This window comes from Dendrobates tinctorius, unplaced genomic scaffold, assembly GCF_039654945.1.
Source record: "Dendrobates tinctorius isolate UK_male_01 unplaced genomic scaffold, ASM3965494v1 ptg000144l, whole genome shotgun sequence".
Lineage (NCBI taxonomy): Eukaryota > Metazoa > Chordata > Amphibia > Anura > Dendrobatidae > Dendrobates > Dendrobates tinctorius.
In genome coordinates this window covers 9,154,069-9,181,929 of record NW_027361811.1, presented here as the reverse complement: position 1 = coordinate 9,181,929, position 27,861 = coordinate 9,154,069, and the positions used below count along the sequence as shown (strand labels likewise).

At 42.2% G+C, this 27,861-nt stretch overlaps 1 protein-coding gene across 5 annotated transcripts in view; it reads left to right on the top strand.

Moving 5' to 3' along the window:
* The window catches only part of NTRK2 (neurotrophic receptor tyrosine kinase 2), a 468,765-nt gene that overhangs the window by 191,305 nt on the left and 249,599 nt on the right, over positions 1 to 27,861 (top strand). For all 5 annotated transcript variants that reach the window (XM_073546013.1, XM_073546015.1, XM_073546014.1 and 2 more), the window contains 2 exons: positions 11,843 to 11,940; positions 15,126 to 15,225. In XM_073546013.1, the coding sequence (XP_073402114.1) occupies positions 11,843 to 11,940; positions 15,126 to 15,225 (198 nt within the window). The remainder of the gene's footprint in view (positions 1 to 11,842; positions 11,941 to 15,125; positions 15,226 to 27,861) is intronic.

Sequence of the window (27,861 nt, the reverse complement as noted above, 5' to 3'; positions counted from 1 at the left end):
GTTGAGGCTTTTTGCCAAGAAGAGTGGGCAGCTTTACTTTCTGAGAAAATAAAGAACCTCATCCACAACTACCGCAAAAGACTTCAAGCTGTAATTGATCTTAGAGGGGGAAATACATGGTATTAAGAAATGGGGTATGTAAACTTTTGATCAGGGTCATTTGGATATTTTGGGTTGTGATTATGATTTAAAAAGTGAAAACACAGTAGATTCACAATAAATGGCTTCACCCAACCACTAAGCATGAGTGGAGAAAAAGTTTTGGTGTTATCATTCATATTATCTGAAAAAAGGCCAAAAATTTTGTCGGGGTATGTAATCTTTTGAGCACAAAAATAGTAAACACCCCCCCGTTTATCACCCCCCTTAGGCAAATAAAATCAAATACAGAAAGTATATTTATTTTCAATTTTCCATCAGCGTTAGGGTTACAATTAGGGTTAGGGTTAGAATTAGGGTTAGGGTTGGAATTAAGGTTAGAGTTTGAATTAGGGTTGGAATTAGGGTTAGAATTAGGGTTAGGGTTAGGTTTGGATTAGGGTTAGGGGTGTGTTGGGGTTAGGGTTGGAGCAAGAATTGAGGGGTTTCTACTATTTACCAACTTTGAGGGTCTAATTTCTCCTGTTACCCTTGGGAAAATAAAAGAATTGGGGGCTAAAAAAATCACTTTTGTGGAAAAAAAAAGATTTTTTTTATTTTCACTGCTCTGCGTTATAAACTTCTGTAAACATTTGGGGGTTTAAAGTGCTCACCACGCATCTAGATAAGCTCCTTCAGGGGTCTAGTTTCCAAAATGATGTCACTTGTGGGTTTTTTTCACTATTTAGGCACATCAGGGACTCTGCAAACGCAACTTGATGCCCGCAGAACATTCCATCAAAGTCTGCATTCCAAAATGGCGTTCCTTCCCTTGCAAGCTCTCCTATGTGTCCAAACAGTGGTTCTGCCCACATATTGGGTATCAGCGTACTCAGGACAAATTGCATAACAACTTTTGTGGTCCAATTTTTCCTGTTACCATTGGGAAAATAAAAAATAGTGGGCTAAAAAATCATTTTTTAGGAAAAAAAATATTTTTTATTTTCACTGCTCTGCGTTATAAACTTCTGTGAAGCACTTGGGGGTTCAAAGTGCTCACAACACATCTAGATAAGTTCCTTGAGGGGTCTAGTTTCCAAAATGGTGTCACTTGTGGGGCTTTTTCACTGTTTAGGCACATCAGGGGCTCTCCAAATGTGACATGGTGTCCAATCTCAATTCCAGCCAATTCTGCATTGAAAAAGTCAAACAGTGCTCCTTCCCTTCTGAGCTCTGCCGTGCACCCAAACAGTGGTTTACCCCTACATTTGGTGTATGGGCGTACTCACGACAAATTGCACAACAACTTTGGGGGTCTAATTTCTCCTGTTACCCTTGTAAAAATAAAAACTTTGGGGCGAAAAGATCATTTTTGTGGAAAATTATTTTTTATTTTCACGGCTCAACGTTATAAACTTCTGTGAAGCAATTGGAGGTTCAAAGTGCTCACCACACATCTAGATAAGTTCCTTAAGGGGTCTAGTTTCCAAAATGGGGTCACTTGTTGGGGGTTTCCACTGTTTAGGCACATCAGGGGCTCTCTGAATGCAACATGGTGTCCGATCTCAATTCCAGCCAATTCTGTGTTGAAAAAGTCAAACCGCTCTCCTTCCCTTAAGAGCTCTGCCGTGCGCCAAAAAAGTGGTTTACCCTCACATATGGGGTATTGGCATATTCAGGAGAAATTGCACAACAAATTTTGTGGTTCATTTTCTCTTTTAACACTTAAATAAAAAAAATTGGTTCTGAAGTAAATTTTTTGCCAAAAAAAAAGTTAAATGTTAATTTTTTCCTTCCACATTCCTTCAATTCTTGTGAAGTATCTAAAGGGTTAATAAACTTCTTGAATGTGGTTTTGAGCACCTTGAGGGGTCTGGTTTTTAGACTGGTGTCTGTCACTTTTGGGCATTTTTTGTCATGTACACCCCTCAAAATGACTTTAAATACGATGTGGTCCCTAAAAAATGGTTTTGTAAATTTTGTTGTAAAAATGAGACATCGCTGGTCAACTTTTAACCCTTATAACTTCCTAATAAAAAAATTGATTACCAAAATTGTGCTGATGTAAAGTAGACATGTGGGAAATGTTATTTAATAAGAAATTTGTGTGACATAACTCTCTGATTTAACGGCATAAAAATATAAAGTTTGAAAATTGCAAAATTTTCTAAATTTTCACCATATTTCTGTTTTTTTCATAAATAAACGCAAGTCATATCGAAGAAATTTTATGACAAACATGAAGTACAATATGTCACTAAAAAAATTCTCAGAATCACCGGCATCCGTTAAAGCGTTCCACAGTTATAACCTCATAAAGTGACAGTGGTCAGAATTGTAAAAATTGGCCTGTTCATTAAGCTGCAAAATGGCTCTGTCACTAAGGGGATACAGTAATTGGAATAGCCATATGTTTTCAGTGTCATCAAGTGCATGTAGAGAGACAGATATGTTAAAATACAGTAATCAATTCATACACATTGATAGATGTCACTTTTTAAGGGTTTATATACTAAACAAAGGATTTAACAATTGGAATAATAAACATATAATTAATTATAATTAGAAATAAAAATTAATACACCATTCATAATACGCGAGGCTTAACCAACATTTTATTCAGTGTGCCTACTTGGATAATACATAAAACTATAATTTATTTATCCAAGCTTTTCTTTTATCCGATCATTATGAAACAGTAGCTTAGAAATATTTTTTAAAATCATTGTTTCCAAGCTTAGTGCAGAAACTTTACTTTCATGATACCAGGGCTTTCTGTGGGTGGGCAAGCTTGCCAACTTTTCATTGCAAGGCTCCTTTAGGGATATCCCTTTGCTACTCCTTCATCGCCCTGGCGGTGTGCTTGGGATCATTATCATGCTGAAAGACCCATCCACGTTTCATTTTCAATGCCCTTGCTGATGGAAGGAGGTTTGCATTCAAAATCAAACGATACATGGCCCCATTCATTCTTTCATGTACAAGGGTCAGTCGGTTGTCCTAGTCCCTTTGCAGAGAAACAGCCACAAAGCATGATGTTGCCACCCCCATGTTTCACAGTAAGTATGGTGTTCTTGGGATGCAACTCAGCATTCTGTCTTCTCCAAACATGATGAGTTTTGTTTCTACCAAACAGTTCTACTTTGGTTTCATCAGACCATATGACATTCTCCCAATACTCTTCTGGATAATCCAAATGATCTCTATCAAACTTCAGATGGGCCTAGACATGTACTGACTTAAGCAGGGGAACGCGTCTGGCACTGCAGGATCTGAGTCCCTGGTGGCGTAGTGTGTTACTGATGGTAGCCTTTGTTACGGTGGTCCCAGGTCTATGAAGTTCATTCACTAGGTCCTTCATGTGGTTCTGGGATTTTTGATCACCATTCTTGTGATCGTTTTGACCCCATGGGGTGAGATCTTGTGTGGAGCCCCAGATCGAAGGAGATTATCAGTGGTCATGTATGTCTTCCATTTTCTTAGGCTACTTTCACACATCAGGCTTTCGGCGTCAGGCGCGATCCGGCGTCGTGCCGGAACGCCGGATCCGGCAAATGTTTCGTAAAACCGGATGTGACGGATCCGGTTTTCTGCCGGATCCGTCTTTTTCTTGACAGACAAAACCGGATACGTCTCATCCGGTTCATCCGTTTTTCTATCCGTTTTTCGACGGATTACGCCGGATCCGGTTTTTAAAATTGACCCTTGTGGCCTTCCGAACGGGATTGGCTACTGGAAAACTATTTATAGCATGTTCCTACAGCCCTTCTTTGACAGGTTGTAGAGGAGAAAGTGCAGGTTGGAGAGAAGAGCAAGTTACTGGCGAAGATGGATGTTGTCATTGGAAATATTTTGAAGAATTTGGCGGATTTTACAGCGGAGGCGAATTGTTTGAGGGTGATTGTTCTGGAGAAGGAGAGAGCGAGACAGCAGCGCATCAGGCATCGTAGACGACGTTTGTGGATCCACCCCATCACAGCCAAGAGAATGACGCGTGGGGTCTATTCTACACTATGCATGGACCTTCGACGAAACCCGGATACATTTTTTGGATATGTTAGGATGAAAATGGAGAATTTTGATTACTTGGTGGAGCGCATTGCACACCTCATAAGAAAAGCGGACACCTATTGCCGCTTCTCTGTTTCACCCGCAGAGCGTCTGATGGTGACTTTAAGGTAAGCCACATTTATTGGATATGCTCGCATCAGAGCACACTTTCACTGCAATCTTGTTGGTGGTAGTTTGCATCTCCAAGTGTTATAGGTCAGTTTTGGTATGTAATGCTGTGATTTAAAACTAATTTATTGTTTTTTAATTCCCCACAGATTTCTTGCAACTGGAGAATCCCTTTCGTCACTGCATTTCCAGTACAGACTCGGGATTTCCACCATATCTGGAATTGTGAAGTACACATGCCGTGCACTGTGGGACTCCTTAGCTGAAGAGTTTTTACCAGAGCCCACAACAGAGAGGTGGATTGAAATTGCTGACAAGTTTCAACAGATATGTCAGTTTCCAAACTGCTTGGGCGCTGTGGACGGGAAACATATCCGCATTGTAAAGCCAGCGGGATCGGGATCGGAATATTTCAATTACAAGAAATATTTTTCAATTGTCCTCATGGCCATCGCTGACGCGGAATACAAATTTATTGCGGTTGATATTGGGGCCTATGGCCGCTCCAATGACTCTCAAGTTTTCAAACTGTCTGCCATGGGGCGTAAACTGTATGGAAACACCTTCCAGTTCCCACCACCTAGACCGCTGCCGCAAACATCTGGTCCACCTATGCCATTTGTCTGTGTAGGGGATGAAGCCTTCCAGCTGTCAGAACACCTTTTGAAACCGTACTCTAGCAGAGGATTGACAAGACCAAAACGCATTTTTAATTACCGCCTCACAAGAGCAAGAAGAATGGTTGAATGTACCTTTGGTATTCTGACAGCCAAATGGCGGGTCCTATTGACTGCGATCAACCTCAAGACAGAAACTGTGGACGAGGTGATCAAAGCTTGCGTGGTACTCCACAATTTTGTTATCTGCAAGGAACCCATTTCCATTGAGGACACCTCTGAAGAAACCACCTTGCAAGATTACCATGACATTACCACTAGAAGTTCTGTGACGGTTTCAGTAATGAGGGACAATTTTGCACTATACTTTATGTCACCTCAAGGCAGAGTACACTGGCAGGATGACAGAGTGTGAAAGATTTGTGCCCAACCAAACTTGTGTACCTTCTGTACCAACAGTATATACCTTTGCCAACCAAAGTTGGCTATCTTGTCATGGTCTCTATTTTTAGCTTTAGGCCACAGGTGTGTACCTGGTTGTGTTTTATGCAAAGTATTTCACCTTTTAACAAAAGTTGTGTACATTGTTAGGAAATCACCAACAATAAACACAACTTTTTAGGTGAAATACTTTGCTTCAAACACAACCAGGAACACAACTGTGGCAAAAAGCTAAAATTTACCCACAGTTATATACCTAGTTTTGAATACCATTTCACCTTTTAAATACCCTGTATTTAACCTTTTTCGCCGCAGAAAGAAATGACAGACAACCAGTGTAAAATAATTTAACTTTTATTGAAAAATGTTTTTTTTATTAAACTTTTTTAAAAATTTAATAAACCTGTTTAATAAAACTTTGAAACTATAAAACTGAAACCATAAAACTGGTCATTTTTATTTAAATACACACATTATAAATCTGTGTAGTGTGTGGTGGAAATACTGCTGTAGGGGCTGCGGGACACTTCGACACTGGGAGTGTGGAGAGAGGACTGGGATCGTGGTGGGGAAGGAACAGTTAGAGGTGAAGGTGTGGAAAAAACTACAGAATGGGTGGACATGTGGGAAGCAGAAGAGGTGGTGGGTGGTGGAGTGGAGGGTTGGGCAGGGACTGTAGGAGCAGATGATGTTGATGGCAAGTTGTATGGGGAAGGAGTTTGGTACGGGGCAGGTTACTGGAAGTGGGGAGATGTCTGGTACGGGGCAGGTTGCTGGAAGTGGGGAGATGTCTGGTACGGGGCAGGTTGCTGGAAGTGGGGAGATGTCTGGTACGGGGCAGGTTGCTGGAAGTGGGGAGATGTCTGGTACTGGTGAGGTTGCTGGTACTGGGGAGTTTGCAGGTACTGGGGAGGTTGCTGGTACTGGGGAGGTTGCTGGTACTGGGGTGGTTGCTGGTGCTGGGGAGGTTGCTGGTGCTGGGGAGGTTGCTGGTGCTGGGGAGGTGGATGGTGCTGGGGAGGTGGATGGTGCTGGGGAGGTGGATGGTGCTGGGGAGGTGGATGGTATGTAATAGGAGGGGGAGGATGGAAAGTGGCTGGAGGGGGTGTAGATGTAATAGGAGGGGGAGGATGGAAAGTGGCTGGAGGGGGTGTAGATGTAATAGGAGGGGGAGGAAGGAAAGTGGCTGGAGGGGGTGCAGGTGGAGGAACTACTGTGGTGGGAGGAGGAGGTTGGGAGGTAACTTACTGGAGAGCAGCGTGGCATGAATGCATTACATGCATCTGCTGGGCAGGAGAGAGCGTTTCCATGCGCTCCACAACAGACCTGAAAAAGGTGTGGTATGGCGAAGTTCTTGCTTCTGAATGCATGGTTTGCAGAAGTGTCTTCACCTCCAGAATGCTGGAGTTGATCTGCTGATAGCCTGCGGAGATTTGCTCTGACAAGACTTTTAGACAGTTCTGGAAAGATGCATTCAGATGCAAGAACTCTGGCGCATAAGTCTTTTCCTGACCCCTCTGCCGCTGCCGCCCAGTACCCGCAGGTGTACTAGAGGTGGCAGGGGCAGAAGGGTGTGGTAAAGGGAAAGCGATCTCCTCACCAGCAGCTTCATGTAATGTAGGCGGCCACGATGCTCCTGTGCTGGTGGATGGGACAGATGGGTCGAATGTGTGGTAAGGCTGGGAAGGTGCAGATGTACCGGGGCGGTCGAAGTGTCCCTCGGTGCCGGTCTCCTCAGGGATCGCCTCAGAAGGGTCCAATCGTGCAGGCTCCCGAGTGCTGCTCACCGTGCTGTGGAATAAAGAGAAAAAAAAACAATTAAAATACTGACATGGTATGGCCCTGGCTGAAAAAAAAATTTACATCTAACATTTTTTTTCACATGTGTAATATTTACCTTCTGGTGACCATTGTTTCCCGGAGGAACGACAGGGCTTCTGCGTACTTGTACTTGCTCCTGCGTCCTCCAGATCCACTCGGGGCCCGCATTTCTTTATTGAACTCCTTCTTGAAACGATCCCTCACAGACCGCCACCGATTCACAATTCTGTTCCCTGAAACGAGAAAGGAGTGGTTAGTATACAACATCAGTGTTTCCCAAACTCCAGTCCTCATGGTCCCCAGGGGTCATGTTTTCAGGATTTCCATAGTAAATAGAAATCCTGAACACATGATCCGTGGGGACCACGAGGACTGGAGTTCGGGAAACACTGGTTTACATCAAGCAACCGGTACTGTATATACTTACGCTCTGTAATCTGGGCCCGAACATCGAGGTCCTCCCAGCGGCCCACAAGGAGCGAACAGATTTCCTCCCAGAGTCGTCGGGTAACGATAAGGTCAGCGTGGCGGCGGTCAGCCATATTCCAGAGCGGCTCCCTTTCTCGGACGAGATCGATGAGGTGGTCCACATCGAGTCCTCCATCCTCACCGTCAGAGTCGGGAGCATGCTGTGAAGGCTGTTAAAGAAAAAGACAAAAATAACATAATTAGCCTCCACATAAGAAATGAAATAAAAAGTGCAAAAAAACAAAGCAAAAATATTTATACTTACACGCTGGTGACCGCCGCGTTGCTGTCGCCGACGACCCTGGGAGGCACTGCGAGGACCTCTTGGCCGAGCACCAGATTGGGAAGACTAGAGAAGAAAACAAAAAATGTTATGTCTTTGGATGTAGGCATTTGTTTGCTGTGTGTGGTCTGCAGAACATTGTTTTCTATGTGTTGTGTGTAGTGTGATGTTGTGTTTCTGCGTTTGATGCAAAAAACTTACCAATTGTGAGCCCACTCCAGGTGTCTGTCCACCCCTTCCTTCTTCTTCTGGGAGCTCCTCTTCATCTTGTGAATCCTGTTTTGAAATAAAAGGCAATGAATAGACATATATTACAGAGAAGATGGATTTTGGAAATAAAAACTTACCGTCAAACGCTGACGATGCGAGGGAGGGCTCCCAGAAGATGATGTGCTGTCTTCCTGGTGGCCACACTCCATGCCTGTGGGTGGTGTTCCAGCTGCTGCCATTGCTGCTGCTGCTGCTGCTGCATCTATTGGGCGGCTGTTGAATAAAGAGAAACAAAGGGCCAATGAATATCTTGATATTCAATAGCCCTAGTTTGGAGGAATGGGGGATTTGATAATTACCGTCTCTCATCTGCTGCTGGCCTCCCCTCCTCAGCATGTTGCATTTGCTGCTCCATTTGGGGTGGTTGTGGTGCTGATGGTGCTGCAGTGGTCTCCTGCATTCTCCTGCTTCGCTTGGTTGCTTTCTTGGGTGGCATGTTGGGTGTGGCTGTGGGTCCCACTGTCTTGCTTTTATATATGTCTTGTGGGCAGAGCTACTGAGCATGCTCAGACCAAAAAACCGGATCCGGCGCATTGCGGCGCTCATAGGCTTTCATTGTGTGAAAAAGCCGGACGCGCCGGATCCGGCGTGTCCGGCTTTTTCGCCGGAGACAAAAAACGTTACAGTAGCCATTTTTTCCAGATGCCGGATCGCGACACATTGCCGGATCCGGCGAAAACCGGATGAAACGCATGGCCATCCGGCACGATCCGGCGCAAATGCAAGACAATGGGGTGGAAACCGGATCCGGCATTGCATTTCGCCGGATCCGGTTTCTGTCAAAAGCGCCGGATCGCGCCTGACGGCGAAAACCTGATGTGTGAAATAGGCCTTATTATTGCTCCCACAGTTGATTTCATCACACCAAGCTGCTTGCTCTATTGCAGATTCAGTTTTCCCAGCCTGGTGCAGTGCTACAATTTTGTTTCTGGTATCCCTCGACAGCTTTTTGGTCTTCACTATAGTGGAGTTTGGAGTGTGACTGTTTGAGGTTGCGATCAGGTGTCTTTTATACAGATAACAAGTTCAAACAGGTGCCATTACTACAGGTAATGAGTGGAGGACAGAGGAGCCTCTTAAAGAAGAAGTTACAGGTCTCTGAGAGCCAGAAATCTTGCATGTTTTTAGGTGACCAAATACATATTTTCCACCATAATTTTCAAAATAAATGTTGCCAAACCAGAGAAGGTGACTTTCTGGATTTGTTTTCTCATTTTCACTCTCATAGTTGTGGTCTACCTATGATGTCAATTACAGGTCTCTCTCATCTTTTTAAGTGGGAGAACTTGCACAATTTGTTGCTGACTAAGTACTTTTTTCCCCACTATACCTCACAAAATAGCTGGTTTCAAGGGGAATTTCAGGCAAGTTGATTGAGGCCCTGGAGCTTTAATGATTCAGCCAGGAGATCACCCAAAACCAGGGAGCCTTTCAAGTGTTGGGAGAGTTGGCAAGTATGGAACTACCCTGTAAAGGACTGCAGATTTTATGATTTCCCTTCCACAGACTTTGGCTTGATTGATCAATACCTGTATTGTTCATGCCAATCTTGATGATGAGGTAGACTGTCTTACGCCTCTTAATGAATCAGGAGCATCGGACGATTAATGTGTGCATCCTTGTGCACCTTGCAACAAATCCTTCTCCAATCTGTCCTCGAGTAAGATTTGTGGCACAGCTCATTAAATTCATGCTTCCGTTTTGCCCCCGCCCTACCCACATTGTTGAAGCTGAGCAAAAATGGTACGAAAATTTGAAAAGTTGCTACAAATTTGTGCAGCCTCAAGTTACCCCAAAATTTTAAGCTTTGATGAATCGGGCCCATTATCTCTATTTAATGCTGCCTGCATGACACCTGCTCTGCTTTTCTGCTGCACACTGTCGCTTCACAATTTGCTACCCAGCATGTTAAACACAAACTCTCCAAAAATATAGAGGATAGGGGAGATCCATGAAAGAGGCAGGTGTTTTATAGGGCAGGGGGATAGCTACCTGTTAAGGCCAGATGAATGTGTGTGAGACTAGTTCATTGAGACATTTCAACAACAGTTAAGTAGAAAGTGACAAATCATACTGTCGTTAACCCATTTGTACATTTTTAATGATTGGAAAACCCCTTTCATATGATCTGCTTTATTCAGTGATCCCAATATATTTTATTTGGTTGCAAACAAAACACTTTACTTGTGGGTCCTTCCTAGTTTTGCCAAAGCACTAAATAGGATACAGACATTGAATAGGTGCTCATATTATATTCTTTTATTTAAATTTAGTTAAAACTATATTAAACATGTCTTAAATAGTTTTATCCCAGGAACACTTTTATGCCAAAAATTACAAAAGTATTCTAGGAGTTATACTTTTATTGGCTTACCAGAAAAATTATGCTTGCAAGCTTTCAGATAAAATAAACTCAAGGAAAAAGTGCAATATAAAGATGTTATTTAAGTAAAAGATTAGCACACATGGAATAATAAAGGACACTCGGTAATTAAGATAAAAACAACGAAAAACACCAAGAAAAATTGTCCAAATTTAATTTATTACTAATTAACACATATATAAATTAATAAATTGTATATAAAAAATATATGTATGTATATATGTATATAAAATATATATGGTAAGGGGGTCAATGCCAAAAGGCACAACCAGGGACCCAAATTTGCAGTATTAAAATTACATATAAAGACAAAAAATATATGTATATAAATAGGTACAATAAGTGAAAATAAATAATAATGCGCGTCGGGGCAGGCACATCCCGGGGACCCTTGCAGCATAAAGGTACTGCACATAGCGTTTATTATTTGGCCTTTTTTCACTTTTATTTGTGGGCATTTTTTTTTTTTGTGTGTCACGTTGTTAATTGGGAGCATAATATTATAGAGCTTGTTATATGTTTGACTCACCATTTATATTTATATATATATTTTTTATATTTATATACACATTAATTTTAACATCTTATATATTGTTGTTGCACTAATAATATATATAAAAAAATATATTTTTTGCTTTTTGTATTTTATATTTGCTCAGTTAACTCACTTTAGCACGGTCACTTTTATATATATATATATATATATATATATATATATATTGTTATTATTTATTTTCACTTATTGTACCTATTTATATATATATATTTTTTGTCTTTATATGTAATTTTAATACTGCAAATTTGGGTCCCTGGTTGTGCCTTTTGGCATTGACCCCCTTACCATATATATTTTATATACATATATACATACATATATTTTTTATATACAATTTATTAATTTATATATGTGTTAATTAGTAATAAATTAAATTTGGACAATTTTTCTTGGTGTTTTTCGTTGTTTTTGCAAGCTTTCAGAGCATATTTTGCATAGGCAGAAAGCTGTCAATCAGCTACATAATGTGTAGCTAGCCGGAGCTCCTGAATATCATGGACTACATGGCAGGAGATCATCATTGAGAGGACTATCAGAGCTGCAGCAGATTAATTAACAGTATTTATCAAAATTACAGCAAGAAGCCCAGTAAGTGACCCAGCATTGGAATCAGAATCACGGTCCCTACTATATCTTGTAAGAAGATAAATTTGGTGACAGATTCTTTTTAATGTAGTTTGACATCTTTACTATTTTACATATACTTTAAGTATTTTGAATAATGTTGTAATTGTTTCTATTTCAAGATTATGAGGCTACTTCTAATGGCATCAGTGGAAACAGTACAGACAATGGAGTCACTTCAACAGATGTTTCCAATGAAGGGAATGAAGACAGCATTACGGTAACTATGATATTTGCATTTACATTGCATAATATTAGATAATGACGCCTCATGAATCCATCACAAAACCGCTAATGGTTAAAAATGCCATTTTTATTTAAATAAATGTTATTAACAAACAAATAAAACAGAGAAGGTGTATCTAATGAGGGACACAAATTCTGAACAAGTATAAACAAAGAAGTCTTTGTAACTCATGGATACAGATCTGAAAAAGATAATTACATTAGAGAGTAAGTATTTTCTTCCACTGCTCAGAATTAATTATTGATAATCAATTGGTAAATATTTGTAACACTATTGCCAGCTCCCCTGCATGATTTCCCTTCCCCCTACATGCAGGGACACTGGCATACTCTCTGATCTGACCCCACAGGGTGGTCCCTTCTGCTGGCATGTCTGGTGCACGATGCACTTCATGGCAGTGCACCTAGTGTTCGTGCGAATGCGCTTCCTCCTTCTTAAAGGGGCATCACGCATATAGTGAAATGTCCTCAGCCTGATGCTAAGCAGCATTTAGTATAATTAGTTCACCTGCTAGATGACTCCCAGCCAATTGGTGAGAGCCATCCTGTATAAAAGACTCATTCTCTCGTAGGGAGTTGCCGAATCAACATCATTCATTAGTATGTAGTCTCCCCTACCATTGAGTTGTTAGGTCCTCTGGCCCGAAACCCGAATCCCCTCCTAGTGTGGCCAAGTCCTGAACCTGAATCACTGGTCCTGTTGTGACCAGTGCCCTGAACCTGAATACAATGTCCCGTTGCGGTAAGAATTCTGAACATTGTCTCCTGGTCCTGGTGCGACCAGTCCTGTTCTCGAACTCCCCTGGATCTGGTTGGCTATCTCCTGAACATTGTCCTCTGGTCCTGGTGCAGCGAGTCTTGTTCCCAAACTCCCCTTGTGCCATGTCCCGGTGCGGCCAACTCCTAAACATTGTCCCCTGGTCCTGGTGCAGACAGACCTGTTCCGAATTCCACTGGTCTTGGTGAGGCCAGCTCCTGAACATTTTCCCATGGTCCTGGTGTGGCAAGTTCTGTTCCTGAACTCCCCTGGTCCCGGTGTGGTCAGTATCTGAACATTTTCATTCGGAATCTCCATTTCAGTATCCTTTCTGTAGTGATCCTGAACCAAACCCATTAGTCTGAACAGAGCCCTATTTCAGTGTCAGCAAACCTGACCCCTGGGGAGCAGCTGCAGTACCGGGTTCTGCCTAGGAGTGGTACCTGAGGCTACCTACCGCACAAGCCTGATCTTACCACTAGAGCCTCCAGTGAACACCTGGTAACCGCTTAGTTATGCCCCTTCCTAGGTCGGCCCGGCCCTGTGGTACAGTGGGTCCACAAATGCACTTGTGCCCCCATTGGGCATAACAATATTTAGTAAGTCATTTTCCATTTTACTATTGGAAAAAATTTCAAAACATAAGGATTGAACAGCATACATATTACAATATATTTGCACAAATAGCAGCACATAATTCATGGTCTCAGGCAGTGCAGGTTATACAGTGCTACTTATATAGAAAGAAAAATAATTATGAGTTTTAGGTAGTGGCAGTCTTAAATACCTTTTACACCTATATCTAAATACCATTTATTGGGAGGATGTAAAGGAAGACCAGTCCTCAGTGTAAGAGAAATAGCATTAAATTATCCAGTCTTTGCATATGTTCTTGAACAAAAAACAAAGTGCTTTCAGTGCCTGAGAAAATGGGTATCAGTTAAAAGTGCTTATAGTATTCAAAGTGCATTGTTTAAATGAACACAGTCAAAGGACCTAATTTACCTGTCAAAGACAGCCACTGGAAGAGGTAATGTCAGAGCTGCCTCTCTCTGCCCCTACGCGCGTTTCGCCCAGTTTCTGCACCTTGCTCTACCTTTGACAAGTAAATTAGGTCCCTTGACCATGTTCATTCCTTGCAGGTGAGCCCTGTTTGTGGGCCATCACTTTGGGTCCCAATCATTAAAGCTTTTTTGAAAAAAAAAGGCTTGAAAGGTGTGAAACATTGCAAAATTATTACGCAGAGGTTGCGCCAAACTTTTTCGTCTTTTGGCATTTTTACTAGTTTCTCCTAACTCTGCCATAATGGGCACAGCTAGATGAAGCTGGGGGCATCTAATTCATGACAAGCTGTGGGTTTCCCTACACCAGAAATATCGCTCTAATTCCAGACTGGAGTAAGATTTCTGACGAGGTGCACAGAGGCGCATGGTACCTCTTCATAAATCAAGAACATCTGAGCGCACCATGCCCCCTAATCAAGACCAGTGAGAAAAATGCTGGCCATGATGTCTCAGAGCCTTTACGTAGAATGTGTACCGACACTTTCAGACGCATTGGTAGGGTTAACGTAAGAGGAATTTGTATTACTGCAATTTGCCAAATATTTGATAAATTTGGGCTTCTTTACACATAACACTTCTGCTGTTTTCCAGTTTTTCAATTTTTACCACAGAAATGAGAATTGCAGCTTTCTGCAACTTAGTAAAAAAGTGCTATTCTTAAAGCTTAAACATTATTTGCATAGATTATAAGCAGCACGATGGCTCAGTGGTTAGCACTATAACTTTGCAGAGTTTGGGTCCTGTGATAAATAACATAAAATATTAAAAGGTAGCAAATTTTTGCATAAAAACAGCATGTGACTAAATTTGAGACAGTGGTCCTGAATCATTTAGACTAATGTTTCATACACCAGTCTTAATTATGGGCATATAGATAACATACACTGATTTCATTATGAGGCACGGACCACTTGATGAATTTGATGCATTTTATCGGTTGATTCCACCACTGTGCTCCTTAACAGAAATGTTACTCCATTCAAGACTGGGGAAACATTTCTGTACTAAGAAACGCCAACACTTTCCATGCACTTGATGAGTGAGAGTAGCCACGCCTTGCCTCGTCTCATTCCTAGCCCCGCCCATTTTAGCGGAGCTTTCTAAAACCGGCTGGCCAGCTTTCTGGCGTCAACACTTTCATGTTTTGGCCCATTTGTATGCGGTATGTAGTCTGATTTGAAAAAAGGCACCAGTCCAGTCCCGAAAGCCTTAAGCAGTCATCAAAACGTCGCCCGCATCTTCATTCTTCAAAAACGGGTCCAAAACTTAAATTCTCCCCACAGTGTTTATGGAAAAGAAATAAACTTTATTTTTAATCTTTTCTTGTTTGTTTTGCAGGTCTATGTTGTTGTTGGTATTGCAGCCTTGGTCTGTACTGGGTTGGTGGTAATGTTAATCATTCTAAAGTTTGGAAGACACTCCAAGTTTGGTCTGAAAGGTAGGAAACTTTGATATTTCACTAATTTATTCTTAGCATCTATCTAAGGATTCTAGTGGACATACGGTAGTTAGGTGTTATACCTCCTATCTACTGTCATCTTGTTATTAATTCTTCTATCTTTTTATTAAATGTTTGCTTCTTTAATTATTACTATGTATTTTTACATGATTGCATTTTGCAAAGTACATGATAGAATTGCTCCTTAACACTGAGGTCTTGGTGGACTTTATGCTGAAATGTGATGAGCAACCTAAATATTTTTCTAGATTTTCTTATAAGTGTGCCCCTGGAGCACAGGCCAGCTGTCAGTGATCAGTTAAAGAGAGTATTGTCTGTATAGAGAGGAATGTATACACACTGTCCGGAGTGACAGCTACTTATAGCACAGCTATCATTGCTGAAGCACAGATGTCAGGCTTTGCTTGCCGAGAGGTGCCTTCAGGTGTATCAGAGGACTATGTTTACCTACCCTGGTTTAGTAGGTCTTTAGGTATATTACTCATAAATTGACCCAGCTATTATATAACACCACTCTTATACTATTACAGTCAATAATACGTGTCATTCATTTTACTACTGGACTTGTGTTGATTTTTTGTAAACGTAAGTATATTTATTGTACTTGAAAAATTATATTTGCTAGTTAAAGGGACCAAGTTTTTTTTTACACCTAATCTGATTGCAGCATAATGAACAGTCAGAGTCACTGATTCCAGTAATCTATCACTTATTGGGCTGCTTGCTGTAGCTTTTGTCAGTGGGAGATTACCAATAGTACTCCATAGTCATAAACTCTGTATAATTCTGACCTAACTAGTAACTGAAAGCTTTCTGCCTATGCACAGTGTATACAGAAAGCAGCCAATCAGTGGTGTGGGTGGGGTTATATAAAGCTCAACATTGAGGGAACTGGTAGATCTGTGGTAGTTAAAAACAGTGGTATCATCAAAACTGTGGCAACCAATAAAGTAAGGGATTCATCGCTGGAATCAGGATCTCTACATCATCTTGCTCTCAGATGTGGTAGCAAAAACCTGGTGACAGACTCCCTTTAATTGTAAGCATATGTGACTTAAGGCTCACATATATTCAACTAATGTTGTCAGAACCCAAAAATATCATTGGCAGAGTGAGTGCTCCGGTGTATGGGAAAGTGGCAGAGATTGTGGTCAGGTCGAATGATCAACAGCTATTGAAAGGCTCTGGTCATATTTGCATTATCAGGGGTATTTTTGACAGTAAGAATATCGTAGTCTATACTGCTAGTCTTTCTAATAAACTAGCAAAATATCAACAGCTATAAACTGCCTACATTATAGGTCAGCGGGATCTATTAGGACTGACAGGGATCGATTTGAGCCATGGCTGCTTTAGGATCCCAACATTTTTACTGCTCACTACAAGGGCTTGTACAGGCATCAGTTTTAGTCAATTGAGTGCTATCTGTGGTTTTGCTGAATAAGGCCGGGGTCACACTAGAGAGAAGTATGGATGGCTGAGAGGCGTAAAAAACACACATTGCACACGGACCAATGATTCTCTATGGGGCAGCTCACAACAGCCGTATATTTCTCTCGCGTATTTTACGGTCCATGCCAATCGCAGCATGCTGCGATTGTCAGCATATTACGCCTGTAGTACGCCAATGCAAGTCTATGGGTGCGAGAAAAATACGGATTACACACAGACCAGACGTGTGACTTGCGAGAAATATGCACCTGGTGTCCTCTAGAAAAGCTGGCAATTAAATGCGCAATACCGTAAAAAAATGACAGGTTTAATAAAGTAGCGAAAGAATAGCTACAGTATATACGCATAGAATATATATATATATATATATACACACATGTCGAGACACACATATATATATATATATATATATATATATATATATATATATATTTATTATATATATATTTATATTTCATACAGTTCTTCATAGCCGAATAGCCGCTAATTCAATTACTGGCTTCTTTCTGTAGAATCATTCCCAAACCCTACATGAAATGACACATGGTGTACATACAGTAAACCATTTCATTTCATGCATTTTTTTATATGTCCCTGACTAATAATTAGATTAGGGTTTGTGTGTAAAATTTTGGACGTCTAGGTGTTAAATTAAGGGGTTAATTCGTTGGAAAAAAATGTGTGGGTTCCCACTGTAAAATCGCAATCAGAGAGGTAAAGCAGGTGAGTCAGAGCAGATTTTAATAGCCTTGAGAGGGACCATTGTTTTTTGTCCCCCTGGCTACAAAAATCTGCCCCCAGATACCCCAGAAAAGGCGCATCTATAAGATGTGCCTTTTCTGGCACTTATCTTCTCTATTCCCATTGCCCTGTAGTGGTGGCTAATGGGTTAATATTAATGGATTAATGTCACCTTGCAATTTTAAGGTGACATTAAGCCGATTAGTAATGGAGAGGTTTCAATCAGACACTTATCCATTATTAACCCTAGACTATTAAACGGTTAAAAAACACACACAGACATTAATTAAAAATTATTTTAATGAAATAAAGACACCTAGTTTTTGACAAGATTTATTGCTCTGGTAATCCATAAATAAACCATGGACCTGTAACAAAAATAAAACAAAAAAGCAACACTATCCTTACTTCTCCGCTGCTCAGTCACGTCCACCACTGCAATCCATCAAAAAAGAGTTAAGTGGTTTACACAGGGACCGGTGCTAGTGCGACCAGTCCCATGTAAACCTCTGCCAGAATGAATTATTTATTCTCTGCGCAGCCTCCCTGGAGATGAAAATATGAGCGTGGGAAAGGTTCTGCATTTTTTCTCACGCTCATCAGTTCACCTCAGGTCAGCCAGGAAGCTCCGCGCAGCCTCACTGATGTCACTGGGCAAAGCATACTGTGCAAGCGCCGGAGGCCTTTTCAATGTGCAAGCGTGGAAAAACTACGGCATCTGTGATATTCACAGATGAAGTTACATTCATCAAGCCGAGGAGGGGGGGAGAAGGTAAATAAGCCCCGCCCATCGGACTGGACCGCAGCGATTTCCATACATCTCTACCAAGATATAAAAGGTATTTATGCATCAAAGGTGCGGGGTCAGGGGGATTCAAAAGTCCTAATAGAATCCTTATGTAAAACACAATTGAATGATATCTTTACATGACATCACTAAAAATCGGTGACAGATTCCCTTTAATTATTAGCTGACATCACCCAAAAGAATAGAAACAGTAGTCATAATTGCAGGTAGCTGGATAAATGAAATGTGCATATATTATATATTATCTCTGCCAAAACTCTTCTTTTGTCATCCATCCGTTCTAAGCGAACATATCTGAGATTTCGAGCTTCCTTGTCACAAAATGAAATATTCATTCCAACATGTTCAGATGAATGTAGCATAAAAATGGGCACGTAGGAGCTACAGCAATCGTTATGCAGTTAAGTTGGAAACACGTATTTTTTTTTCTATTTTTCACATACTGTACCCGTGTTTAAAAAGCCACGTCCAGGATTAACGCTGTGTATTCTTTGACTATGTGACACTGAGTTATGCAACGTGATAATGTGCTATGACAGAGAACAGTGCTGTGCTGTTTTGTGGTATTCATCTCAAATTGACCTGTGTATTCTCCGGGGACGTTCTAAACTATTCTCCATTATTATGTAGTCTATTGATCAAACACTCCGCCGAATACAGTAGTCGGCACTAGTTTATAGCAGGACACTACGCTCAGCTATGGAGTCAATTGCAGAACTTCATGGTCTGGAAACCGCAGACCATAAATGTAATACCAAGGCTGATTTAATGATAAGGCTATAAACTTTTTAAATAATCATCTTAATTGTCGCTTCTTCTTGTCCTTATCATATAAAGAACAGAATATATAGAGCTATCGCGCATTGTAACAGTCTGAGGAATGTGCTATAGCAGTAACTATGGGGAAGAAAGCGAAAAACACTAGTGGGCCGGCTATTAACAAGATGAACAGGTGCTGCCATTTTGTTTGGATGCTCTCCAGGCTTCTGGGGTGATGATGGAAAGCACACGTGAGGATACAGTTCAGGGACTATAAAGAATACAAGGAACAATGCCGTTTTACAGCCTTGTCTTTATACACAATCAGCGATTTAGTCTATTCTCCTGTGAAATGGATGGAATTACCCCAATGCGACATGAGCCTTCACAAGGGTTCGACATGTGGTGCCAATGCTGATGTCGAGCCCCAGTGGGGACAGCAATGATAATGTATGTAAAGTGCTGTGGAATATGAAAGCCCCAATGGGGACAGCGCTGACAATGCCGGTATCGAGCCCCAGTGGGGACAGCAATGATAATATATGTAAAGTGCTGTGGAATATGAGCGCCCCAACGGGGGGACAGCTATGACAGTGCTGGTGTTGAGCCCCAATGGAGACAGCGATGACAATGGTGGTGTCTGTAAAGCAGAACACTAGGATGACTTACTAATCACAAGGATCAGTATTTGGGTTTCAGTTGCGGAAAAATCCTTTTACGCACTGATGTTTTACTTGCTTATAGTTCAGAATCATCCTGCCCTTGCTGTAATGGCAGTTCATGCAATTCTTGAGTTTGGGCTGGGCTTCACGGAAAGCAGCCAATCTGAACAAACAGACGAAAGTATGGTGGACCAGTAGGGCCAAGTTATTGGGAGTGTACAAGGGCCATGTACCACAGGGTACCCTGCTATCTATCAATCATTTTTGTCTATATATCACATAATTTTAATACTTCTTTCTGAAAAACTTACCCACAGTTACTTCATAAGTGACCTAAAATGTAAGACTCATAGTGACCTCTAATACATGTAAAAATGGTTAAAAAATATCCCACACAATAAATAGAAGGTACCAGGCCAGGCAGTGATAACACACTCATTGTATTGAAACAGCATACAACCCAATAAGTGATACATCCCTGAAATCCGTGTCTCTGCCCCTACCTCATGCTGCCCTCAGATCACACAGCAAAAACCTGCTAACAGATTCCCTTTAAGGTTGCAGTAGCTCATATTTAATGCTTAATAGCAAAAGTGAACGTCCACTTCAAAGGGCACCTGACACCAGATATTTTCCACCTAATCTGCTAGCTGCATAATGTAGGGGCAGAAACTGTGATTTGTCACTTACTGGTCTGCCTGGTGTATTTTGGCAAAATCACTGTTTTATCAGCAGGAGATCATCACTGGAAGACTAGGAAAATTGCTGGTAGATAGTCCCCTGTACTTATGAGCTCTGTGTAACCCATATTCACCAATGATTGGCAGCTTTCTAATAGTATATACAGAGAGCTGTCAATCAGTGGGGTGGGTGAGATTATAGTGAGCTTAGCATTTAGAGACTAATAGATCTGCTGCAAATAAAACAGTGATTTTATCAAAACTGCAGCAAGCAGCCTAGTAGGTGATGCAACACTGGAATCTAGCTCCCTCCCACTACATCATAATTGTCTTAGCGACAAATTCCTTATATGGCTGTGTGCCCACGCTAGCGTTTTTTAAGCGTTTTTCGGGGTCAAACCGCTTCAAAAATGCTTAAAATAAGCATCCCATTCATTTTAATGCATTTTAGCCTTTTTGTACCAATGGATGCGTTTTTTCCCGCATAGGAAATGCTTAGGTTAAAAGCGCAGCATGCTCATTAATTTTGCGGAAAAGTCCACGTTTTTATCTATTTCCTGTGAGTCCAGAAGATGCGTGGAAAAAACGCATCAAAACGTGCGTTTTTTTGAGCAAAAACGCACGGAAATCGCGCAAAAAAACGCTGAAAAAAATGCATATTTTCTGGGAAGGAGTCCGTTTCTGAAGCAGAATTTTACCCGTTCTTTTCAATGTCGTACCTTAATTCAGAGGTTAAACAGTTGGCTAGGCATTTTGTGGCAGGTTTTTTTTTTCATTTCTGTAACAAAACCTTACATATTAATGAATGAATTAGTGTGAAGAAAATATAGGCAAACTTCAGATCTGCAAATGCTTTGAATTCCAGTTTAGAAATCAACATGTAAAATTTGCACCAAGTGATCGACTTTGAACACAGCCTGAGAGTTCCTCTGTGATTGTGCTCATCGCTGAGTAATTGCAGTTTTGTTTGGCAATTTTTTCCATATTAAACATTAAAGTAACACAAATATTTTCAAAATGTGGTTAAATATTTGGAAAAGTGTTTGGAGAAATAATTAATGCATATGAAGCATGAACATGGTAGCGCAAGCCACCTCTTTCCTGGAAGAATATTTCTCTCTCCTCTACATACACCAGGTTGCTCTACACATCTGGTGTTGTGAATATGGTATTTTAATATGGGCTTGTGTCTGGGCTGTGAATCTCTAGAGAACACTGTCCATTTCCTCTCAGCTCTTATATTTCAGATAGACTAGATGAACTGTTCAACTGATAATAAAGAAGAGAAAATAGGGAAATCAGATGAATTAAAAACATGATGAATTTCTCATGGCTCATGTTGTATTCTCTCCTGTGAATTGCACAGTCAGATAAATCTAGTGAAACACAATTGGATCATAATAGGTATGAAGATCTGAAATCTGCGGAACCAGTGAAGGCATGCACGTCACTTCTTTTATACTCACTGTACAGTATCACACACTTTCATAGCTGACATGGGAGAAAGCAATGACTTTTATTTGTACTCACTGTTCAGCAATATGCTTTACAATAGGTTTTGTAATGTCATCCACTCAATGCCGACTTTTATTCCCCATTGACTTGCATTGGGGTCGGGTTTCGGACGAAACTCCTATTTTTTTTGCCCTAGTCAGACCAGTTTCATCTGAAACAAATTTTGTTTCATGAAACCCGATCCGACTAAAGTCGCTCAACTCTAGTTTTAGCAATTAAAGAATTTGTCCCATCAGCGTTAGTTATGGCACATCCACAGGATCTTGAGAATGGTGCCCTGTTGCTGTCAGTGAATTTGAGGCTGCTCATGTGATTAGTATGGGAGTAACGCTCACTGGCTTTGCCAACCATCCAGAAACTCCAGCACAGTCTGTACAAATAGGGCACTTTTCTGCTCTGTCCGTAAAAAAAAATTCTTTTTTTGAAGCCGAAGAAACATATACAGATAATTTTGACTATAATTATTATTATTTTACAGTTTACTGTGAACGCAGCTGATGTCTCCATATCAGAATTATGGGCTGTAGACATGTATCATTTATAATCATAATGAATTATTATGGTTTTCCAATGTGTCAGTAAAAAATATTGTTTGGCCGTGATTTTTTTTTTTTGATAAGTTGTCCAGAAATAATGAAACTTCAAGTTGGCAACCCTGACCCCTCTCCATTCTTAGCAGCACACAATGGCCTCTGTTCTCATGATAGATGCGGGTCACAGCTGAGGATTGGCTATAAATGTTCAAGATGAGAATTATTAGCCTTCAACTAAGGCTACTTTCACACATCAGGTTTTCGGCGTCAGGCGCGATCCGGCGTCGTGCCGGAACGCCGGATCCGGCAAATGTTTCGTAAAACCGGATGTGAAGGATCCAGTTTTCTGCCGGATCCGTCTTTTTCTTGACAGACAAAACCGGATCCGTCTCATCCGGTTCATCCGTTTTTCTATCCGTTTTTCGACGGATTACGCTGGATCCGGTTTTTAAAATTGACCCTTGTGGCCTTCCGAACGGGATTGGCTACTGGAAAACTATATATAGCATGTTCCTACAGCCCTTCTTTGACAGGTTGTAGAGGAGAAAGTGCAGGTTGGAGAGAAGAGCAAGTTACTGGCGAAGATGGATGTTGTCATTGGAAATATTTTGAAGAATTTGGCGGATTTTACAGCGGAGGCGATTCGTTTGAGGGTGATTGTTCTGGAGAAGGAGAGAGCGAGACAGCAGCGCATCAGGCATCGTAGACGACGTTTGTGGATCCACCCCATCACAGCCAAGAGAATGACGCGTGGGGTCTATTCTACACTATGCATGGACCTTCGACGAAACCCGGATAAATTTTTTGGATATGTTAGGATGAAAATGGAGAATTTTGATTACTTGGTGGAGCGCATTGCACACCTCATAAGAAAAGCGGACACCTATTGCCGCTTCTCTGTTTCACCCGCAGAGCGTCTGATGGTGACTTTAAGGTAAGCCACATTTATTGGATATGATCGCATCAGAGCACACTATCACTGCAATCTTGTTGGTGGTAGTTTGTATCTCCAAGTGTTATAGCTCAGTTTTGGTATGTAATGCTGTGATTTAAAACTAATTTATTGTTTTTGAATTCCCCACAGATTTCTTGCAACTGGAGAATCCCTTTCGTCACTGCATTTCCAGTACAGACTCGGGATTTCCACCATATCTGGAATTGTGAAGTACACATGCCGTGCACTGTGGGACTCCTTAGCTGAAGAGTTTTTACCAGAGCCCACAACAGAGAGGTGGATTGAAATTGCTGACAAGTTTCAACAGATATGTCAGTTTCCAAACTGCTTGGGCGCTGTGGACGGGAAACATATCCGCATTGTAAAGCCAGCTGGATCGGGATCGGAATATTTCAATTACAAGAAATATTTTTCAATTGTCCTCATGGCCATCGCTGACGCGGAATACAAATTTATTGCGGTTGATAATGGGGCCTATGGCCGCTCCAATGACTCTCAAGTTTTCAAACTGTCTGCCATGGGGCGTAAACTGTATGGAAACACCTTCCAGTTCCCACCACCTAGACCGCTGCCGCAAACATCTGGTCCACCTATGCCATTTGTCTGTGTAGGGGATGAAGCCTTCCAGCTGTCAGAACACCTTTTGAAACCGTACTCTAGCAGAGGATTGACAAGACCAAAACGCATTTTTAATTACCGCCTCACAAGAGCAAGAAGAATGGTTGAATGTACCTTTGGTATTCTGACAGCCAAATGGCGGGTCCTATTGACTGCGATCAACCTCAAGACAGAAACTGTGGACGAGGTGATCAAAGCTTGCGTGGTACTCCACAATTTTGTTATCTGCAAGTAACCCATTTCCATTGAGGACACCTCTGAAGAAACCACCTTGCAAGATTACCATGACATTACCACTAGAAGTTCTGTGACGGTTTCAGTAATGAGGGACAATTTTGCACTATACTTTATGTCACCTCAAGGCAGAGTACACTGGCAGGATGACAGAGTGTGAAAGATTTGTGCCCAACCAAACTTGTGTACCTTCTGTACCAACAGTATATACCTTTGCCAACCAAAGTTGGCTATCTTGTCATGGTCTCTATTTTTAGCTTTAGGCCACAGGTATGTACCTGGTTGTGTTTTATGCAAAGTATTTCACCTTTTAACAAAAGTTGTGTACATTGTTAGGAAATCACCAACAATAAACACAACTTTTTATTTGAAATACTTTGCTTCAAACACAACCAGGAACACAACTGTGGCAAAAAGCTAAAATTTACCCACAGTTATATACCTAGTTTTGAATACCATTTCACCTTTTAAATACCCTGTATTTAACCTTTTTCGCCGCAGAAAGAAATGACAGACAACCAGTGTAAAATAATTTAACTTTTATTGAAAAATGTTTTTTTTAGTAAACTTTTTTAACATTTTAATAAACTTGTTTAATAAAACTTTGAAACTATAAAACTGAAACCATAAAACTGGTCATTTTTATTTAAATACACACATTATAAATCTGTGTAGTGTGTGGTGGAAATACTGCTGTAGGGGCTGCGGGACACTTCGACACTGGGAGTGTGGAGAGAGGACTGGGATCGTGGTGGGGAAGGAACAGTTAGAGGTGAAGGTGTGGAAAAAACTATAGAATGGGTGGACATGTGGGAAGCAGAAGAGGTGGTGGGTGGTGGAGTGGAGGGTTGGGCAGGGACTGTAGGAGCAGATGATGTTGATGGCAAGTTGTATGGGGAAGGAGTTTGGTACGGGGCAGGTTGCTGGAAGTGGGGAGATGTCTGGTACGGGGCAGGTTGCTGGAAGTGGGAAGATGTCTGGTACGGGGCAGGTTGCTGGAAGTGGGGAGATGTCTGGTACTGGTGAGGTTGCTGGTACTGGGGAGTTTGCAGGTACTGTGGAGGTTGCTGGTGCTGGGGAGGTTGCTGGTGCTGGGGAGGTTGCTGGTGCTGGGGAGGTTACTGGTGCTGGGGAGGTGGATGGTGCTGGGGAGGTGGATGGTGCTGGGGAGGTGGATGGTATGTAATAGGAGGGGGAGGATGGAAAGTGGCTGGAGGTGGATGGTATGTAATAGGAGGGGGAGGATGGAAAGTGGCTGGAGGGGGTGTAGATGTAATAGGAGGGGGAGGATGGAAAGTGGCTGGAGGGGGTGTAGATGTAATAGGAGGGGGAGGATGGAAAGTGGCTGGAGGGGGTGCAGGTGGAGGAACTACTGTGGTGGGAGGAGGAGGTTGGGAGGTAACTTGCTGGAGAGCAGCGTGGCATGAATGCATTACATGCATCTGCTGGGCAGGAGAGAGCGTTTCCATGCGCTCCACAACAGACCTGAAAAAGGTGTGGTTTGGCGAAGATCTTGCTTCTGAATGCATGGTTTGCAGAAGTGTCTTCACCTCCAGAATGCTGGAGTTGATCTGCTGATAGCCTGCGGAGATTTGCTCTGACAAGACTTTTAGACAGTTCTGGAAAGATGCATTCAGATGCAAGAACTCTGGCGCATAAGTCTTTTCCTGACCCCTCTGCCGCTGCCGCCCAGTACCCGAAGGTGTACTAGAGGTGGCAGGGGCAGAAGGGTGGGGTAAAGGGAAAGCGATCTCCTCACCAGCAGCTTCATGTAATGTAGGCGGCCACGATGCTCCTGTACTGGTGGATGGGACAGATGGGTCGAATGTGTGGGAAGGCTGGGAAGGTGCAGATGTACCGGGGCGGTCGAAGTGTCCCTCGGTGCCGGTCTCCTCAGGGATCGCCTCAGAAGGGTCCAATCGTGCAGGCTCCCGAGTGCTGCTCACCGTGCTGTGGAATAAAGAGAAAAAAAAACAATTAAAATACTGACATGGTATGGCCCTGGCTGAAAAAAAATTTTACATCTAACATTTTTTTTCACATGTGGTGTGTAATATTTACCTTCTGGTGACCATTGTTTCCCGGAGGAACGACAGGGCTTCTGCGTACTTGTACTTGCTCCTGCGTCCTCCAGATCCACTCGGGGCCCGCATCTCTTTATTGAACTCCTTCTTGAAACGATCCCTCACAGACCGCCACCGATTCACAATTCTGTTCCCTGAAACGAGAAAGGAGTGGTTAGTATACAACATCAGTGTTTCCCAAACTCCAGTCCTCATGGTCCCCAGGGGTCATGTTTTCAGGATTTCCATAGTAAATAGAAATCCTGAAAACATGATCCGTGGGGACCACGAGGACTGGAGTTCGGGAAACACTGGTTTACATCAAGCAACCGGTACTGTATATACTTACGCTCTGTAATCTGGGCCCGAACATCGAGGTCCTCCCAGCGGCCCACAAGGAGCGAACAGATTTCCTCCCAGAGTCATCGGGTAACGATAAGGTCAGCGTGGCGGCGGTCAGCCATATTCCAGAGCGGCTCCCTTTCTCTGACGAGATCGATGAGGTGGTCCACATCGGGTCCTCCATCCTCACCGTCAGAGTCGGGAGCACGCTGTGAAGGCTGTTAAAGAAAAAGACAAAAATAACATAATTAGCCTCCACATAAGAAATGAAATAAAAAGTGCAAAAAAACAAAGCAAAAATATTTATACTTACACGCTGGTGACCGCCGCGTTGCTGTCGCCGACGACCCTGGGAGGCACTGCGAGGACCTCTTGGCCGAGCACCAGATTGGGAAGACTAGAGAAGAAAACAAAAAATGTTATGTCTTTGGATGTAGGCATTTGTTTGCTGTGTGTGGTCTGCAGAACATTGTTTTCTATGTGTTGTGTGTAGTGTGATGTTGTGTTTCTGCGTTTGATGCAAAAAACTTACCAATTGTGAGCCCACTCCAAGTGTCTGTCCACCCCTTCCTTCTTCTTCTGGGAGCTCCTCTTCATCTTGTGATTCCTGTTTTGAAATAAAAGGCAATGAATAGACATATATTACAGAGATGATGGATTTTGGAAATAAAAACTTACCGTCAAACGCTGACGATGCGAGGGAGGGCTCCCAGAAGATGATGTGCTGTCTTCCTGGTGGCCACACTCCATGCCTGTGGGTGGTGTTCCAGCTGCTGCCATTGCTGCTGCTGCTGCTGCTGCATCTATTGGGCGGCTGTTGAATAAAGAGAAACAAAGGGCCAATGAATATCTTGATATTCAATAGCCCTAGTTTGGAGGAATGGGTGATTTGATAATTACCGTCTCTCATCTGCTGCTGGCCTCCCCTCCTCAGCATGTTCTATTTGCTGCTCCATTTGGGGTGGTGGTGGTGCTGATGGTGCTGCAGTGGTCTCCTGCCTTCTCCTGCTTCGCTTGGTTGCTTTCTTGGGTGGCATGTTGGGTGTGGCTGTGGGTCCCACTGTCTTGCTTTTATATATGTCTTGTGGGCAGAGCTACTGAGCATGCTCAGACCAAAAAACCGGATCCGGCGCATTGCGGCGCTCATAGGCTTTCATTGTGTGAAAAAGCCGGACGCGCCGGATCCGGCGTGTCCGGCTTTTTCGCCGGAGACAAAAAACGTTACAGTAGCCGTTTTTTCCAGACGCCGGATC